The 20,027-nt window shown below is 40.7% G+C and overlaps 1 protein-coding gene across 1 annotated transcript in view; it reads right to left on the reverse strand.

The window, feature by feature from the left end:
• Positions 1–1,203: 1,203 nt before the first annotated feature.
• The window catches only part of LOC139544048 (neural proliferation differentiation and control protein 1-like), a 43,802-nt gene continuing 24,978 nt past the window's right edge, over positions 1,204–20,027 (reverse strand). The window contains exons 3-9 of the mRNA XM_071350739.1: positions 11,360–11,461; positions 10,997–11,203; positions 8,023–8,089; positions 7,561–7,645; positions 6,861–6,940; positions 6,627–6,726; positions 1,204–6,427 (exon numbers count right to left, since the gene is read on the reverse strand). Of these exons, the coding sequence (XP_071206840.1) occupies positions 6,347–6,427; positions 6,627–6,726; positions 6,861–6,940; positions 7,561–7,645; positions 8,023–8,089; positions 10,997–11,203; positions 11,360–11,461 (722 nt within the window). The 3' untranslated portion in view covers positions 1,204–6,346. The remainder of the gene's footprint in view (positions 6,428–6,626; positions 6,727–6,860; positions 6,941–7,560; positions 7,646–8,022; positions 8,090–10,996; positions 11,204–11,359; positions 11,462–20,027) is intronic.

Below are 20,027 nucleotides of genomic sequence, written 5' to 3' on the forward strand. Positions count from 1 at the left end.
AGGGCCTGGTATGGGAATTGCTCCGTCCACGACCGCAAGGCCCTCCAGCGGGTGGTGCAGACGGCCCAGTACATCACCCATCCAGAACATCTACTTTAAACGGTGCCTGAGGAAGGCCCACAGCATTATTAAGGACCCCACACACCCCAGCCACAAGCTGTTCACTTCCTTACTGTCTGGCAGACGGTATTGGAGCAGGAGGTCTGATAGAAACAGTCTCTGAGCGTGTTGGTATCTACAAGCGCTTAGACTGCTGAACACTTGAACTGGACTGACCACTTGCTCTAATTCTCCACACCGTAGCACCCAGACGCACACAACACAACACACACACATTGTGATGGGTGTGCAGCATTAATGGTTGCTACCAGACTCTTGTGAATGCTAAATACCTCACAATTTAAATACTTGCCCCCCAATCCCCCCTTCCCCTAAACACATGTAAATATTGGACAATGAATTGTGCCTTCCTGTATTATACTTGTGCTAAACAGATTATTCTATTCTACTGATCCATTTGCTTTATGTTCGTGTTGATATATTTGATTATTTCTTAATGTTGTTGCTTTGTCCAGACGGAAACTGCAAGTAATAATTTCTTTGGGCGGTGTATACCATGTGTATTCCATACATACGACTAATAAAACTTGTAGTTTGAAACACACAAACAGAAAGGTTAAGGAGTGAGGAGAGCAAAAATGCCTCCAGTCCAGTCCACCAAAGACACTTGAGAAGTGTCAGAGAAAGTGTGAATCAATAGGTGATGAAAGTTGAAAACGATTGAAACTTTCTTTTAGTTGGTGTTGGTGTGTGATGCGGAACCGACAATACAGCAAGTCATAGAGAGCTGGATAACAGAGTCAGGAATGGATATTTCCAAGCCCCCCCACCACACACACCTCCCCATTAAGAACACTTAGTTGTCTGCTCCTCAGCACCCGCTCCTATATCTTCAACCCACATAGCTTCATTTACCCAGAGTCCATTTCAGGGTCAAAAGTCATGTAAAGAGCAACATCCTTTCGAGACAGTGTGAAATCCTTTAGAGAGAGAAAGAGAGAGAGACAGAGAAACAAAAATGTGCATGGTCATTTTGCACATCTCACTTGAGTTAAAAACATTTAGTTCAGATGGCCTGCATGTGCAAATATATAAGAGAACACTCACTCTTTGTATGTACATTTTGCAACACCAGAGTTGGAACAGAGGGATATTTTATCTTTATTTAACTAGGCAAGTCAGTTAAGAACAATTTTTTTTTTTACAATGACGGCCTAGGAACAGTGGGTGCCTTGTTCAGGGGCAGAACGACAATTTTTTCCTTGGCAGCTCGGGGATTCGATCTAGCAACCTTTCAGTTACTGGCCCAACGCTCTAACCACTAGGCTTCCTGCCGCCCCAAACAGAGGATAAAACAGAGACAATACTAAATAGTGATATTTACCATACATCCACCACCAATCATCAATCCTATAGATATTCAAGTGCATATATATCACTTTACATGTCTCCTTCAGTTACAGGATCCTTACACATATGAGACTGAATCAAAGTCAAACATGTCAGAATTACACCATTTGTGAGCATAAAATAGTACTTTAAAGATTATATCACAGTATTTCATGACAGTGTCCCCTTGTGTTCCTCTCGCTCCTTAACCCAATACCAAGCACATTTCATGAAAACCCCTTTATATGTACTGGGTTTAGCTACTAGCTATCCATGACAAATACAATAAGGGACTGTTTTTATATATTATATTATAAAAACTGCACATCTCTGTGTTCTGTATGCAATCTATACATGTTAGCTCATTGTAACATTCAAACAGAGGCTTTGGGAGATCACTGCACAAAATAATGAGCTTTACAAAGGCAAGCAAAGGAAACATTGATTCTAAGAGGGGGAGTAATAATATCCAGTTGACACAAAAGGGGCTATATAGTGCACTACTTTTGACCAGGACACATAGGGCTCTGGTCAAAAGTAGTGCACTATATAGGGTGTAGGGTGCCATTTGGAACATACATTGAGTTTTACACATGGCTGTAGTTCCCATAGAAGTCCACAATGGCTGTGAGTGATCCAGAGTTAATCTGTCAATCAACATCCCTCTTAATTTTCTTTAAAAAAATAATTTATTCTTCTACAGATGTTGGATCTTAACTTGATCACTCTTTTGTTGAGGAATTTTTTCCTGATTCAGTAATGATTCAAATGAGCCTTGTGATTGGCTAAAAATGAGCAGTTATTTCTCTCTCCATTCGTGGGCAGTCGAGTTATTGGGATCAGAGCTCGCTATCTTAAACAAACATTCTCTCCCGCTCGCTCAAACGCTTTAGGCCTAGGTCCTATCACTGCAACATTCAAATGTACAAAAATGTCTGAAATTCAACCATATACATCAACAACTTTCGTTTTATATAGCTTAATAACACAAGATAGTTATTGATCTCCACTAGGGTACGACATACAAGTGTATTTTATTTTTTATTTTACCTTTTTTTTTACCATTTTGAAAGACTTTGGTTGAAAGCAGGACTAAGGCAGAGAGGAAGAGGTGAAGTGAGAGGGCTCACTCTCACAAAAATAAGCCCAAAGCGTTTCTATGGGCTTAATATGCAGACCTAAGCTTGTCGTCTGCCTCTGGGACGACTCCCATTGTTAGGGCGGAGACATGAGCATCTCATCATTATATACAGATCTCGGACTAAGGTAACACTGCCATCATCTTTTTGGGGGCCTTTAGAGGTGACCAATAATGGTTGGAATTGAGATCAGCTGTGTGGGTAAATTTAGCGCATATTGATAGTTTAACGAGACCTATAGCCGTGTTCACATTGGCAGTTTGAAATGACTCAAATCCTATTTATTTGCACTTTCAATTCGATCTGTTATTTTCCCTGCTGTCTGATATTTCAATCCACATTTCAAACCACCTTCCTGGCCATGTGACTTGTGTCTGAACTGTCAAGTCTGATTTATTTGCCCTCAAGTGGTTTTTAGACTGTTATTTGGCATATATTGTGGCTTGCTAGCTACTCTGTTGACAGTTTGACAAGAACATGTGGTAGCTACCTAGCTTGTTCATTGTTTACAAACAAACAAACTAGTGAATATGCTAGAAAGCTAAACAGCTACCTAGCTAGCTAGTTGACTGCTGTGGCTAGCCAAAAAGGACTCATTTTGAAAGTTGGATCGTCTTGTCCTTTGAGGGTTTAAAAGTGTTCTTACCCTAATGATTTTAAACATTCAAAGCAACTGGGACACATCCATGGCAGGCATTGTTGTCACCTTAGCTTGCTACATAACGTCTGAGTGATAGGAAGCACAAGCACCACCAATCAGCCTACACTACTACTCACACACCTGTCGTTACTATGACAACTAGCGTAGCCTTGTCAGCAAATGACTGCTGTCTGAACACACAATCCGATTTGGTCATTTTTAGCTTGCTGTCTGGACAGTCAGTAGCCCAAAACAGATTTGATAACCCAAACTGATTTGCGCATTAAGGCCTGCAGTGTGAACAAGGCTTTAGTTGGCGATAATCTAGTGCCATCGATGGTTGCAGTAGGCCCCTTGTTATTTGATTATATTTCTATAGGCTACATTTTGTAGGCTAGCCGTTAGCCAATCAATAGTCACTTAATAAAATATGTAAAAACCAATAATCTACTGTTTGTGTTTCCCTGGCTAACTTGATGAGCTGATTTGGAGCATCAATTGATTGACAGATGTAGGCCTACTCTAGAACGATAAACTTTCCTCCAGTGTGTATGCTCACCCATGTTTTTTTAGTTAGGCTATGTATAATTTGCAGAGGTGGGTAGAGTACTGAAAATCTGTATTTAAGCATAAGTACTGTTACTTAGATGAATGAATTACAAAGTAAAATGTGCCTTTTTGAGAAACTACTCATGTATGAGTAAAAAAATATCCGGTCAGAAAACATTAATTTATAATTAAAGCCTGCCAGAACCATCTTGCAGACGTCCCCCAGCACAGGTACTCTCCAATGAAGACTAACATCAAACAAAGTCGGTAGGCTGTATAGTTTCAATTAGGGTCATGCAATGTTGACTTAATATTTAGCAATGTGCACAATTTCATAAAAAGGTATGTGGTACTCGAGACATTGGAATAATTGCACAATTTCAATAGCATTAATGAAAATGTCTTTCACAATATCATTTCAAGTACATGTGATAATGCATACAAAAATATTTACACCAAGTGTGATGTTCAATTTTTCACTCAGAATGGACAGGTGTTACAACAGTAAAACAATCAATACTGAAATGTCTCTATCAAATTGTGTTACTAGTATGCAAATCAGACACATTTTATTATTGATTTAAATTGATGTCAAAATATTTTTATTGTTGCATTTTAGCTAATCCTAACACTTTTACTAATCTTAATTTACTCCTCAACCTGTTACGAAAAATGTATATTTTTGACAAAAGCTTTATCCCTTCTAGACAAAACCGGATTTATACTCCATCCCTTCCGAACTTGTCCTTTCCACTTTCAAGAGTATTTTATTTTTTGGGCTGGCTCATTCTCCTACCGCCTCGGTTCTGCCGCTACAAGCTATAAATAAAAAGACAATCTATATTGTTTCTATAGGGCACAAAAAGCTTACTGAGATGATACACTGACTGTACGAAAGAGGTGCATGTAGGCATTTTCATAAAAACAGAATGACACACACAAACACAAGGAGAAAAATGTGTGGGAGGATGCTGCGGTGGACTGACCTGTTGATCTTGCTAATGTTAGCTAGCTACATCGTTGACACTGCATCTAGCTTAGACAGCTTGTAATGGCAACCTAATGTGAAGCTATACTGAACGAAAATATGAACGCAACATGTAAACTGTTGGTCTCATGTTTCATGAGCTGAAATAAAAGATCCCAGAAATGTTTCAGACGTACAAAAAAGGTATTAATCTACATTTTTTTGCACAAATGTATTTACATCCCTGTTAGTGATAATTTCTCCTTTGCCAAAATAATCCATCCACCTGACAGGTGTGTCTTTACCAACAAGCTGATTAAACAGCATGCTCATTACACAGGTGCACCTTGTGCTGGGGACAATAAAAGGCCACTAAAATGCGCAGTTGTGTCACACAACACAATGCCACAGATGTCTCAAGTTGAGGGAGTGTGCTGACTGCAGGAATGTCCACCAGAGGTCATATGGGGAGCTAAAAACATGAGATTAAACTTTTTCTGTCACATTCTGGGTCAGCCAAAGCTAGCTAGTTAGCTAGCTAGCTACGTAGCCATTTGATTTGCACTTGTCCTCAAAACACAATTTCAACAAAAGAATAATATATTAGAAATTACTTATATTACTTCATAAATATATAATATTACAAAGGCAGAAGGTAATTAAAGTGCAACTTACCTCTGATCGAGTCTGGCTAAGAACCCAAGAACAAAAATATGAAAACGTGCGCTTCCCTTCGAGAGCCGTGGTGGAGATAAAACTGGGTTTGATGGACAACTTTGAGAGCCAATGGACTTAAGAGTTTGATGACAACCTATTTTGAATACATTTCAGTGGTCAAGTGGTTGTGAAACGTTCATACAGACGTACAGTATCGTGTCATGTAAAAAATGTCATCCGACAGCGACAATTTTATAATATAAATCTATGTAACTAAAATAATTTGGTAAAATGTAATGGAGTAAAAAATAAGTTACTTCCTTCAGAAATTACTTGAGTACGAGTAAAAGTACAGCCCACAGAGATTAACTAGAAATGTACTCGTTTCTCAAAGGACATTAGTGGACCAGATTCAAACCCATGCCTACTCTAGCATATGTTTACCGTTGTCAGCGGCTGTACCCACTGGACCACACAGGCACTGCGATAACCACCAATTTATTTTGCTTATTGTTTGCCTTGAACATATAATACAACAATTAATCAGTGGACCTACAGTCTAAATTATTGTATAGCCTACAAAACACTGCTTCCAGCTGCTCCCTGGTATTGATTCTCAATATTAAATAGACATTCAATTCCTCCTGCTGCAGATAATTTTCCTTCGGCAACAAAATGCGTCAAATTAAGATCCGACATCTGTATAAACCTGTCCAGTTTTGAGAGAGCAGCCTGATTGGAGAGTTAAGGTGGTCTTTTCCAGAGTACAAGAAATTGTCTGTGTGTGTGTAGGTTTGTATTATGTTTTAATTGGGTGTATGTTTCTGTGTGTGTGTGTGTGTGTGTGTGTGTGTGTGTGTTTGTGAATGTGTGTGTGTGTGTGTGTGTGTGTGTGTGTGTGTGTGTGTGTGTGTGGTGTATGTGTGTGCCAGCATGCATTAAAACCTATGGAATTCCCTTGGGATTCCCTTGGTAGTATAGGGTAGAGTCGTCAAACAAAGGATTTTTCACTTCCATCTCTCCAGTCTGCAATGAAATAAAAACTGTTGTTAAAAGCCAAACAAACACAGTCATCATCAATATGAATATTGTGTGTAAAACAAGGACAGAATTTGTGTGAATATATTATGTGTTTGTGCCTGAGTGTGTGTGTGTGTGTGTGTGTGTGTGTGTGTGTGCATGTCTGAGTGCGAGTGCATGTGTGTGTGTGTCCTAGTACACCCACCGGTGCAAGGCCAGGGCACTCGTACACAGTGAAGTCTCCGCCCACTTCTTCCTCATCTGATGTGACTTCTGAGTCAGTGACTTTCGTCTCCGATTTATGTCTGAAAAACAACAGAATCCACCAAGATGAATATGTGTGTGTGTATTCATATTTGAATGAAACTGAATTGTCGGACAGGTAGAGAGAGAGAAAGGACGCGAGACCAAAAGGGGCAGGAGGAGGAGTAGAGCTCACTTTTCCATGGAGAGCATCTGCTGTTTCTGATGCTGGTAGTGGTACATCTGAGCACTCTGGGCCAACTTCTTATCCCCCGACTGAGGAGAAAAGCGAGAAGCAGAGGAGAGACCAATGAAAACCACCCTCAGCGGAGAGGAAAAGCAGAGAAGAGGCAAAGCCTGAAAATTGGATGCTTACGTCACAGACATCCTGTGGTCAAATCACATTGACAGAAGGAAATTAATCATACAAAAAATAGTCTAGTCGCTTATTTACACACATATAGGGCCGGTATCCCGGACATAGATTAAGGCTAATCCTGGTCTAAAATGCATGTTCAAAATAGGGATCTTATATTCAAAGTGCTTCTTCGTCCAGGACTAAGCTTAAAGACAAACTTCAGCCATTTTTGAACGTTTCCTGTTGAAAAACAATATCCCCTGTATAAATACAGTAATGTACACACACTTATGGGTACACAAATATGTTTTGAGCAAAACTTTGTTTTTGGACACAATTGCAAACTTCAAGAGTTGGCCATTCAAGGAGCTGGTCTGATGAGTTTACTCTGATGTCATCAGCCTCCCCACTTGACTGTGGAAACAACAGAGGACCAAAGAGAAAAGGGTCTAATCTGGGTCTGGGTAATATGGAATAGACTCCTAATGTATTTAGCTGAGGTGGATGTATTGTGCCCCATGCGGAACAATGCACTTACTGAAGTCCTGTTGGCTGTTCCATTTCCATTGCTTCCAAATGCAGGGTAATCTACCTTCTGGGCCAGACGTGATTCCTTCTGCAACCTGAAGGGGGCAACATTATTCTGAGCCATTAGAGACTAGGGAGACTGGAGCAGGAACAGTAGGCAAAATATATATTTTTAAACATCTGCATTATGGACACATCCCAATAGCGCAATATTCCCTATATAGTGCACTACTTTGACCAAAGCTTTATGGATCCTGGTCCAAAGTGCACCATAGGCAGTAGGGTGCAATTTGGGATGCATCATAACAGTGCAGTGCTTAAATTGATCCTTTATAAAAATGTGTTGGAAAATGATTTAACATGCTCTAACAAAAACAACACTTGACAGTAAAACAATAGAAGGGAGTCTAGCACATCTTAGTTGTCAAATTAAATAATAACATATTGATATTGTTACTGTCTGATGTCTTACCTTACCCAGCAAACTGTAGCCAAGATCAGGGCCACAGTGCCAAAGATGATACACACAGAGATCATAACTGCAGAGGTCGAAACAAACAGAGAAGGGGATAGAGTGAAGACAAGATACCCATAAAAGGAGGAGAAATTATGAAATTGTGTGTGACTGCAGATGAAATCTAACCACTTTCAAATCTATTCCCTTCAGAAAGTACTCAGACCCCTTCACTTTTTCCACATTTTGTAACGTTACAGCCTTACTAAAAAAATACTTACTTATTTTTTCCCCTTATCTACACACAATACCCCATAATGGCAAAGCAAAAATAGGTTTAGAAATGTTTGCACATTTGTTAAAAAAAAAAAAACTGAAATACCTTATTTACATAAGTATTCAGACTCTTTGCTATGAGACTCGAAATTGAGCTCAGGTGCATCCTGTTTCCATTGATCATCCTTGAGATGTTTCAACAATTTGATTGGAGTCCATCTGTGGTAAATTCAATTGATTGGACATGATTTGGAAAGGCACACACACCTGTCTACAGTGGGGCAAAAAAGTATTTAGTCAGCCACCAATTGTGCAAGTTCTCCCACTTAAAAAGATGAGAGAGGCCTGTAATTTTCATCATAGGTACACTTCAACTATGACAGACAAAATGAGAAGAAAAAAATCCAGAAAATCACATTGTAGGCTTTTTTATGAATTTATTTGCAAATTATGGTGGAAAATAAGTATTTGGTCACCTACAAACAAGCAAGATTTCTGGCTCTCACAGACCTGTAACTTCTTCTTTAAGAGGATCCTCTGTCCTCCACTCGTTCCCTGTATTAATGGCACCTGTTTGAACTTGTTATCAGTATAAAATACACCTGTCCACAACCTCAAACAGTCACACTCCAAACTCCACTATGGCCAAGACCAAAGAGCTGTCAAAGGACACCAGAAACAAAATTGTAGACCTGCACCAGGCTGGGAAGACTGAATCTGCAATAGGTAAGCAGCTTGGTTTGAAGAAATCAACTGTGGGAGCAATTATTAGGAAATGGAAGACATACAAGACCACTGATAATCTCCCTCGATCTGGGGCTCCACACAAGATCTCACCCCGTGGGGTCAAAATGATCACAAGAACGGTGAGCAAAAATCCCAGAACCACACGGGGGGACCTAGTGAATGACCTGCAGAGAGCTGGGACCAAAGTAACAAAGCCTACCATCAGTAACACACTACGCCGCCAGGGACTCAAATCCTGCAGTGCCAGACGTGTCCCCCTGCTTAAGCCAGTACATGTCCAGGCCCGTCTGAAGTTTGCTAGAGAGCATTTGGATGATCCAGAAGAAGACTGGGAGAATGTCATATGGTCAGATGAAACCAAAATATAACTTTTTGGTAAAAACTCAACTCCTCAAAAGAATGCTGATTTGCATCCAAAGAACACCATACCTACTGTGAAGCATGGGGGTGGAAACATCATGCTTTGGGGCTGTTTTTCTGCAAAGGGACCAGGACGACTGATCCGTGTAAAGGACAGAATGAATGGGGCCATGTATCGTGAGATTTTGAGTGAAAACCTCCTTCCATCAGCAAGGGCATTGAAGATGAAACGTGGCTGGGTCTTTCAGCATGACAATGATCCCAAACACACCGCCCGGGCAACGAAGGAGTGGCTTCGTAAGAAGCATTTCAAGGTCCTGGAGTGGCCTAGCCAGTCTCCAGATCTCAACCCCATAGAAAATCTTTGGAGGGAGTTGAAAGTCCGTGTTGCCCAGCAACAGCCCCAAAACATCACTGCTCTAGAGGAGATCTGCATGGAGGAATGGGCCAAAATACCAGCAACAGTGTGTGAAAACCTTGTGAAGACTTACAGAAAACATTTGACCTCTGTCATTGCCAACAAAGGGTATATAACAAAGTATTGAGATAAACTTTTGTTATTGACCAAATACTTATTTTCCACCATAATTTGAAAATAAATTCATTAAAAATCCTACAATGTGATTTTCTGGATTTTTGTTTCTCATTTTGTCTGTCATAGTTGAAATGTACCTATGATGAAAATTACAGGCCTCTCTCATCTTTTTAAGTGGGAGAACTTGCACAATTGGTGGCTGACTAAATACTTTTTTGCCCCACTGTATATAAGGTCCCACAGTTGACAGTGCATGTCAGAGCAAAAACCATGCCATGAGGAAGGAATTGTCCGTAGAGCTCCGAGACAGGATTGTGTCGAGGCACAGATCTGGGGAAGGGTACCAAAACATTTCTGCAGCATTGAAGGTCCCCAAGAACACAGTGGCCTCCATCATCCAATCAAGAAGTTTCGAACCGCCAAGACTCTTCCTAGAGCTGGCCGCCCAGCCAGACTGAGCAATCGGGGGAGAAGGACCTTGGTCAGGAAGGTGACCAAGAACCCGATGGTCACTCTGACAAAGCTCCAGAGTTCCTCTGTGGAGATGGGAGAACCTTCCAGAAGGACAACCATCTCTGCAGCACTCCACCAATCAGGCCTTTAGAGTGGCCAGACGGAAGCCACTCCTCAGTGACGGCCCGTGACAGCCCGCTTGGAGTTTGCCAAAAGGCACCTAAAGGACTCTCAGACCATGAGAAACAAGATTCTCTGGTCTAATGAAACCAAGATTGAATTCTTTGGACTGAATGCCAAGCGTCACATCTGGAGAAAACCAGGCAACACTTATCACCTAGCCAATACCATCCCTACGGTGAAGCATGGTGGTGGCAGCATCATGCTGTGGGGATGTTTTTCAGCGGCAGGGAATGGGAGACTAGTCAGGATCGAGAGAAAGATGAACGTAGCAAAGTACAGAGAGATTCTTGATGAAAACCTGCTCCAGAGCGCTCAGGACCTCAGACTGGTGCGAAGGTTCACCTTCCAACAGGACAACAACCCTAAGTGCACTTAGTAGAGCTGGCCTGGTCTCACGCCACAAATGTGTCACTACTTTCAACTAATAAAGACACTTACTGACAAGGAGACTGTCCTTGGAGGGGTATGGGATGGCTATGGGGCCTCCAGGTCCCCCCGGTCCCACCCTCTCCAGAGCCCCAGGGTCAGGCTGCGGGGTCCGGGTAGAGGGGTGGGCGGTAGTGGGCTGCTCCGCAGAAGGTTGGGCCTTGCCTCTCTGTCTGGGAGACTTTGTCTGAGTCATAGGAACTGCCTTGGAGGGGGTGTCTGGGAGAGAGAGCGAATAAGAGAGCGGAAGAGAGAGACAGAGACATTGTTATTATTGTGGTGTAGATAACGTTTTATATATAGCGACACGCATCTATGGAAAAGTAACTGAAACGTAATACAATTCAGAGAAATGCATACGGAATGTAGGCTCACCTGATTGTTTTGATTGTTTGACCTCAGACACTTCCTGTTTGGCAATGACTGATTGAAGGAAGTCAATTTCTTCATCTAGATTAGAGAAGGCTGTCACTTTACCTGAGGAGAAAGACATTGGCAGATAAGAGTGAGTCCATATGAACATCATGCCTTTGTTCAGGATATCTTCTTATATGTATGTATATTGTGCTTCTACATTTGTGAGTTTTGTATTTGTATTTATTAAGGATCCCCATTAGTTCCTGCCAAGGCAGCAGGTACTCATCCTGGGGTCCCACAACATTAACCTCTTGAGAATACAGGGGGTGCTGTTTCAACTTCGACATTTTGCGTTCCCAAATTAAACTGCCTCGTACTCAATTCTTGCTCGTACAATATGCATATTATTATTACTATTGGATAGAAAACAATCTCTAGTTTCTAAAACCGTTTGAATTATGTCTGTGGGTGAACCAGAAGTCTTTCTGCAGCGAAAATCATGACAGGAACTGCGAAGGTCTGAAAACTAGGCTCTGATCTCGGATCAGTTTAAAGCTCTGTATGTGTCCTATGGGTCGAAATGAACTAGACCCGCCTTCCCCTGGATGTCAGTAACCAATGAGAAGTGGAATGGAGTCTCTACGTATTTCTCAGACCTTATAAAAGGCCATGGAGTGGGAGGTCCGTTCTTTTCGACGCTCGTCAAGACGCAAGAGAGGACATCAGAATGGCATGCTCAAAAGCTCTCGTTATCGGCCTAAGATATATCCATCTGTGATTTAATTCGATATAGGTGTTAGAAACATCATAACGAAGTTATTTTAAACCGATTTATATCAGTTTATGCGAGTATATTGCTATTTTCGGAATTTTCGTAGTATTGCGTTTTGAGGATTTGGACATGTGTGTGCCACGTAGCTATTGTTAGCTGCTAATTCCGAAGTTGAAGAGGACGTTTTACAACAAAGCAACGATTCTTTTAGACAAAGGACACCTTGCCCAAGATTCTGATGGAAGCTCAACTAATAGTAAGAACTATTTATGATGTTAATTCGTTGTTCTGTGGAAAAATGTAAAAGTATTTTTCGGCCATTATTGCGGCACTGGTCTGGCTGTAACGCACACTGTATGTCTAGTAACGTTAATTTAAAAAATCTAACACAGCGGTTGCATTAATAACTAATGCATCTTTCAATTGCTGTCCAACCTGTATTTTTTAGTCAAGTTTTCGATTATTTATTGATTAGATTAGGTGCCTTTCCAAGATGGTGCCGGCCAGAATGCATGCCATGTTTTTACTGATTACATTGCATAACCACGATTTGTGCTGCTAAATATGCACATTTTCGAACAAAAGCTATATGCATTGGGTAATATGATGTTACAGGACTGTCATCTGATGAAGTATATCAAGGTTAGTAAAATTATATATCTTTTGCTGGGTTGTTACGATCGCTAACCTGTGCTGCTGGTAAATTGCTTGTGTTTCTGGCTATTGTGGTAAGCTCATATAATGCTATATTGTGTTTTCGCCGTAAAACACTTAAAAAATCTGACATATTAGCTGGATTCACAAGATGTTGGGCTTTCATTTGCTGTACGCTGTGTATTTTTCAGAAATGTTTTAAGATGAGTAATTAGTTATTTGACGTTGGTCTCTGTAATTATTCTGGCAGCTTCGGCACTATTTCAGATTGCAGCTGCAATGTAGAACTGTGATTTATACCTGAAAAATGCACATTTTTCTAACAAAACATATGCTATACCATAAATATGTTATCAGACTGTCATCTTATGAAGTTGTTTCTTGGTTAGTGGCTATATATATCTTTATTTAGTCGAATTAGTGATAGCTACCCATGCAGGAAAAAAATGGTGGGGAAAAAAAGTTGTGTCTTTTGCTATCGTGGTTAGCTAATAGATTTACATATTGTGTCTTCCCTGTAAAACATTTTAAAAATCAGAAATGATGGCTGGATTCACAAGATCTGAATCTTTCATCTGGTGTCTTGGACTTGTGATTTAATGATATTTAGATGCTAGTATTTACTTGTGACGCTATGCTAGGCTATGCTAGTCAGCTTTTTTTACTGTGGGGGGTGCTCCCGGAACCGGGATGGTGACTCGTGAGAAGTTAAGGCAGTTAACTAAATTAAAAATATTACATGACATTCATAATGATTTTCACAACACATTAATAACCTCTACTTAACACCCATCCCGGATCCGGGAGCATCCTCATCAGTAAAAGCTGACTAGCATAGCCTAGCATAGCGCCACAAGTAAATAATAGCATATAAATATCATGAAATCACAAGTCCAATACAGAAAATGAAAGATAAACATCTTGTGAATCCAGCCATCATTTCCGATTTTTAAAATGTTTTACAGCGAAAACACAATATGTATTTCTATTAGCTAACCAGAATAGCCAAAGACTCATATTTTCACCATATTTCTACCGCATAGGTAGCTTTCACAAAACCGACCAAATATAGATATAATTAGTCACTAACCAAGAAACAACTTCATCAGATGACAGTCTTATAACATGTTATACAATAAATTTATGTTTTGTTCGAAAATGTGCATATTTGAGGTATAAATCATAGTTTTACATTGCAGCTACCATCAAAAATATCACCAAAGCAGCCAGAATAATTAGAGAGCAACGTGAAATACTTAAATACTCATCATAAGACATTCATGAAAAATACATGGTGTACAGCAAATGAAAGACAAACATCTTGTGAATCGAGCCAATATTTCCGATTTTTTAAGTGTTTTGCAACGAAAACACAATATAGAATTATATTAGCTTACCACAATAGCCAAACACACAACCACATTTATTCACCACATAGATAGCATTCGCAAAAACCAGCAAAAGATATAAAATGAATCACTAACCTTGACCAACTTCATCAGATGACAGTCTTATAACATCACTTTATACAATACACTTATGTTTTGTTCGAAAATGTGCATATTTAGAGCTGCAAACCGTGGTTATACATTGTGAATATGTAGCATCGATTCACCAGAATGTCCGGAGCTATTTTGGACACTCACCTAATCTGACCAAAGAACTCATCATAAACTTTACATAAAAATACTTGTTGTATGGCAAATGAAAGATACACTGGTTCTTATTGCAACCGCCATGTTAGATTTTTAAAAATAACTTTACCATAACAAACAGCTTGCGTTATTGCGAGACAGCGCCCGCCAAAACGGCAGAGAATAGGGATCAATATTTTCCACAGAAATACGAAATAACATCATAAATTGTTCTTACTTTTGTTGAGCTTCCATCAGAATCTTGTACAAGGAGTCCTAGGTCGAGGATAAATCGTTGTTTGGTTTTAGAATGTCCTTTTCTCCTGTCTAATTCGTGCCACAATGCTAGCCAATGTTGATGACGTTCCCAGTTTCTCTCGACGCAAAGAACGGAAAACTCCAAAAGTCCCAATAAACGTTGAATAAACTGATGAAACTCGGTTGAAAAAACCTACTTTATGATGTTTTTCTAATATGTATCAAATAAAAACAGAGCCGGAGATAACCACCGTGTATACCGAACGCTTTTCAGAAGCCAATGTCGACGTACTTCGCGCGCCAGAGAAGACAAAGAAATTTCCAGACCTGTCACTCCAAAAGCTCTTGTTCGGCCTCAGATCAAGCTAGACACCCCATTCCACCTTCCACTGCCTGTTGACATCTAGTGGAAGGCGTATGAAGTGCATGCATATCGATAAATATTAGGCAATTGAATACGCAGGCCCTGGAACAGAGCATCGTTTTCAGATTTTTCACTTCCTATATGGAAGTTTGCTGGAAAATGAGTTCTGTTTTACTTACAGATATAATTCAAACAGTTTTAGAAACTTGAGTGTTTTTTATCCAATAGTAATAATAATATGCATATTGTACGATCTAGAATAGAGTACGAGGCAGTTTAATTTGGGCACGATTTTTTCCAAAGTGAAAACAGCGCCCCCCTATTGACAAGTGTGTGTGCCCTCAGGCCACTACAGGCCACTACCACACAATACAAAATCCATGTGCACGTGTGTATAGAGGGAATGAGTTATCATGTGTCTGTGCCTGAGTGTGTGTCTATTCACAGTCCCCGCTGTTCCATAAGGTATATTCTTTTAATGTTTTTTAAAATCTGATTCTACTGCTTGGATCAGTTACCTGATGTGGAATAGGGTTCCATGACTCTATGTAGCACTGTGCGCCTCCCATAGTCTACTCTGGAATTTGGGATTGTGAAGAGACCTCTTGTGGCATGTCTTGTGGGGTATGCATGGGTGTCCTGACATGCTATTGACATGCTGAATGCACTCAGTGCACTCGGTGCATTCAGCATGTCAATACTTCTTACAAAAACAAGTAGTGATGAAGTCAATCTCTCCTCTACTTTGAGCCAAGAGAGATTGACATGCATCTTATTAATGTTAGCTCTCCATGTACATTTAAGGGCCAGCTGTGCTGCCCTGTTCTGAGCCAATTGTAATTTTCCTAAGTCCCTCTTTGTGGCACCTGAACAGTAGTCCGGGTGCAACAAAACTAGGTGCTTGTAGGACCTTGTAAGTGTTGTTAAGAAGGCAGAGCAGTGCTTTATTATTGACAGACTTATCCCCATATTAGCTAGTGTTGCATCAACATGTTTTGACTATGACAGTTTACAACCCAGGGTTACTGCAAGCAGTTTAGTCACCTCAAATTGCTCCACTTCCACATTATTCATTACAAGATTAGTTGAGGTTTAGAATTTAGTGAATGATTTGTCCCAAATACAATACTAAGTTTTTGAAATAATTAAGACTAACTTATTTCTTGCCACCCATTCTGAAACTAACTGCAACTCTTTGTCACTCGCTTTAGTAGCTGATGTGTATAGTGTTGAGTCATCCGCATACATAGACACACTGGCTTTCAGTGGTATGTCACTGGTAAAGATTGGAAAAAAAGTAAAGGGCCTAGACAGCTGCCCTGGGGAATTAATTATTCTACCTGGATTATGTTGGAGAGGCTTCAATTAAAGAACACCCTTTGTGTTCTGTTAGACAAGTAACTCTTTATCTACAATAGAGCAGGGGATGTAAAGCCATAACACGCAAGTTTTTCCAGCAGCAGATTATGATCGATAATGTCAAAAGCTGCACAAGTCTTTATCATCAATTTCTCTCAGCCAATCATCAGTCATTTGTGTTAGTGCCATGCATGTTGAATGCCTTTCCCTATATGCGTGCTGAAAGTCTGTTGTCAATTTGTTTACTGTAAAATGGCATTGTATCTGGTTCAACAGAATTTTTTCCAAAAGTTTACTAAGGGTTGGTAACAGGATGATCGGTCTGCTATTTGAGCCAGTAAAGGGTGCTTTACTATTCTTGGTTAGCGGAATGACTTTTGCTTCACTCCAGGCCTGAGGGCACACACTTTCTTGTAGGCTTAGAATGAAGATATGGCAAATAGGAGTGGCAATATCGTCCGCTATTATCCTCAGAAATGTTCCATCCAAGTTGTCACCCAGGTGGCTTGTCATTGTTGATAAACAAAAATATATTTTCACCTCTTCCACACTCACTTTTCGGAATTCAAAGTTACAATGCTTGTCTTTCATAATTTGGTCAGTTAGTGTTTACCTATTTAGTAGTGTTTGTTGCTGGCATTTCATGCCTACATTTGCTAATCTTGCCGACAAAAAAAATCATTAAAGTAGTTGGCAATATCAGTGTGTTTTATGATGAATGAGTCACCTGATTCAATGAATGATGGAGGGGAGTTTACCTTTTTGCTCAAAATGTCATTTAAGGTGGTAACCATATAACTGAGAACAGAGTGTGGGCGTGAAAGAGCAAGCATTAGAAGAAACAGGACATCCTGTTGTGTGACTGCAAGCGCATGAAGCAACCCATGAGAGAGCCAGTGAGTGTGTGTGTGTGCGCGTGTGTGTCTGTATAAATGTGTTTGTGTGATCGAGAGTGTGCCGGTGTGTTGTTTGTTTGGGCAACAGTGAAAGAGAGACAAAACCAGGGTGTTGTTTAACAGCTCTTTTGGCCAGACAGTAGGCCACATTCCAGGACTAGGCCACAGTTCTCCCTGGTTACCGGTATACATAGTGTGTGTGTGGCCAGGGGTTGAAGCACCGCAGGGGGCTTGTGCAATCACCCTGCCCCTCTGTCTTGGCCCTGCTCCCTCTCACACACAAGTCCCTAAATCTCACTCAGCTGAGTGCTAATGGTGATGATAATCTCTCCCTCCCCAAGGTTATTCTAAAAGACCAGGGAGTTCTACACTGTTTACGTGATAAGCTAAATATGATTCAGATTCAATATTTAATTACTATAGTGAGACATCATGAGCCATATCACCAACTAAGCCACTTCTTTGAATATGCTTAGTAATGTCTCATTGTGTTTGTATTAGCATGAGCGCCGTGCTATTAATGATTAAGGTGTTGTCCTCTACAGAAGGGTGGCCATCTGGCGGTGGTAATGTGCGTGATATGATGTGACGGCACTTTCAGTCTGTGCTTTGTTACTTTCTCACCCCCCCCTATCCCATTTAGTGTGATCCACAGCAGGTGTCAGTGGGGGTGGGTCATGCCATCTGTACTTTGCAGGTGGTGGAGTGCTCCAAGTGTGCCAGTGTACCTGCCAGCAAGAACACTTTATACCCTACTTTGTTAGCTAACTTAAACATCTGAGGAAAATGTCAACATTTGAAAGAAAAGGAGAACATTCCTGAGATATTGTGTTGGCATGAGTACTTGAGTGAGAGGGTACATAGAAGAATCAGTGAGCATGAACCACAAAAAAGGGAGCATAAGGGTATGCATTTATATATGTTTGTTTGAGTGGGAGTGTGTAGTAGATAGAGAAAACAAGAACGGGGAAATTGATGTGTGTGTGTGTGTGTGTGTGTGTGTCAGTAAACCCTCACACACTGACTAAGCATACACCTCTCCATGCATCAGAGAGGAGGTTTTGGCACCAGGTTGATAATTAACCATAACTCAAGAGGTGCCAAGAGGGATGTAAGGTGCACTAGCCTTGAGCACGGGTGAGTGAGGGCTTGACAACGCGCTGGGTTGGAAATGACAGCGATTAGTGTGGACGAAATGGAGGAAATTGAGAAAAAGGTGGGGGGAGGTTAGTAGTACAGAATTAGGCAGACCATGATTGATTGCACACTCCAGCACAGTAGGTGGCGGCATGCACCTTAAACGTTTGTTTGCGGACTGCCATGGTATCATAGAAGTAGAAGAAGAGGGATGTAAGTTTATGAAAACAAACACTAAACAGTCAGACTCTCTTATTCCTATCATTTCCATCCACCCTTTCCCACCCTGGCTGGGCGTTAGTCATACATCAGGACAACGCATTCAGTTTCCCATCACAACATAAAGACCGAATCTGTCATTTGTATTTACAGTCAAAGGGGCTGCCCTGCTCTTGTTTGTGAACTGAAGGAATGGGTCTTGAAGGCGAATAAAAGTATCTAATGGATGTGTAAATTAAACTTACTGACACTTTTTCTAATTGTTTACCAGATTGAATGAGTATAATACCTGACCGAATAGTTGAATTCAGACCCACACATGACCAAACACTATATGGCTTCCAATAGTACAAAAATATTAGTCTCACTAGCTAGGTTTCCATCCAATTGGCGACAGATTTTCATGCAAATATTTTAGAGTCGGCATTAAAAAAAAAGCACTTTTTTTCCATTAGTATATTTACATCAAATAGACTTGGGGAATTTCTCAGGGGTTCATTCTTAGGGTCTACTGCTGCCCTCTTGTGGCTATGAGAACAATGTGCCGATTTCTACCTTGTCAGCTCAGGGATTCAATCTAGCAACCTTTCGGTTACTGGCCCAATGCTCTAACCACTAGGCTACCTCCATACAGTGCATTAGGTTAGATGGGCAATCATTGTCACTGGAATGTTAGCAGCTATAGCTTCTTCTTGACCACACATGGTAAAGCTTGTTGACCCAAGCCTATATTTGGGTCAGAGGTACTTGGTCAACATCCATAACATGTCTTGGTTAACTATTCCATCCTCAACATTGCAACAACCCATTTCTCTCTCCATGGTGACACTCATCATAGCTATGTAAACACATTTTCAAGTGAATTTTTCCTGAACACCAAATTCCCAAGAGTATTGTCCCTTGTACAGGTGTCTATCAAATTCCATCAACCCTAGTAGTCACCATGTTAAACAGAATATTGAAATAAATCACAAGGACTTCACTATTTTTAAATGAACATCACTACCACTCAACTCATTGACTCCTCAATGCATTTCCCATCAGGACTAACATAGTCAGCGCTCCACACTGAATCAACTAACAGCATGGCATTGAATAACATCCCTGATTCCTAATGGATTGTCAACAGCTGTCATTAGGCTCCATTAGAGAGCTTCATTAGCTTTGCTTAGCCCCCTATGCATCATCCCTCCCCGCACCCCGCCTCTCCCCATCTCTAGAGGGTCTCCATGTTCCCCATGTCCAGCTTCTGATCGATTATTAGCCCCTAGGTCTGACTCTGGAGGGGTCAGTTTGACCACAGCTTTACCTGCTGTTGATGACCACACGTACACATGGACTCAGGTACCTGTCCCTGTTTCTGGGTAGAGCTCTGCCCTCAGTACATACTGTG

This window comes from Salvelinus alpinus, chromosome 18 (genome assembly GCF_045679555.1).
Source record: "Salvelinus alpinus chromosome 18, SLU_Salpinus.1, whole genome shotgun sequence".
NCBI classification, from domain to species: domain Eukaryota; kingdom Metazoa; phylum Chordata; class Actinopteri; order Salmoniformes; family Salmonidae; genus Salvelinus; species Salvelinus alpinus.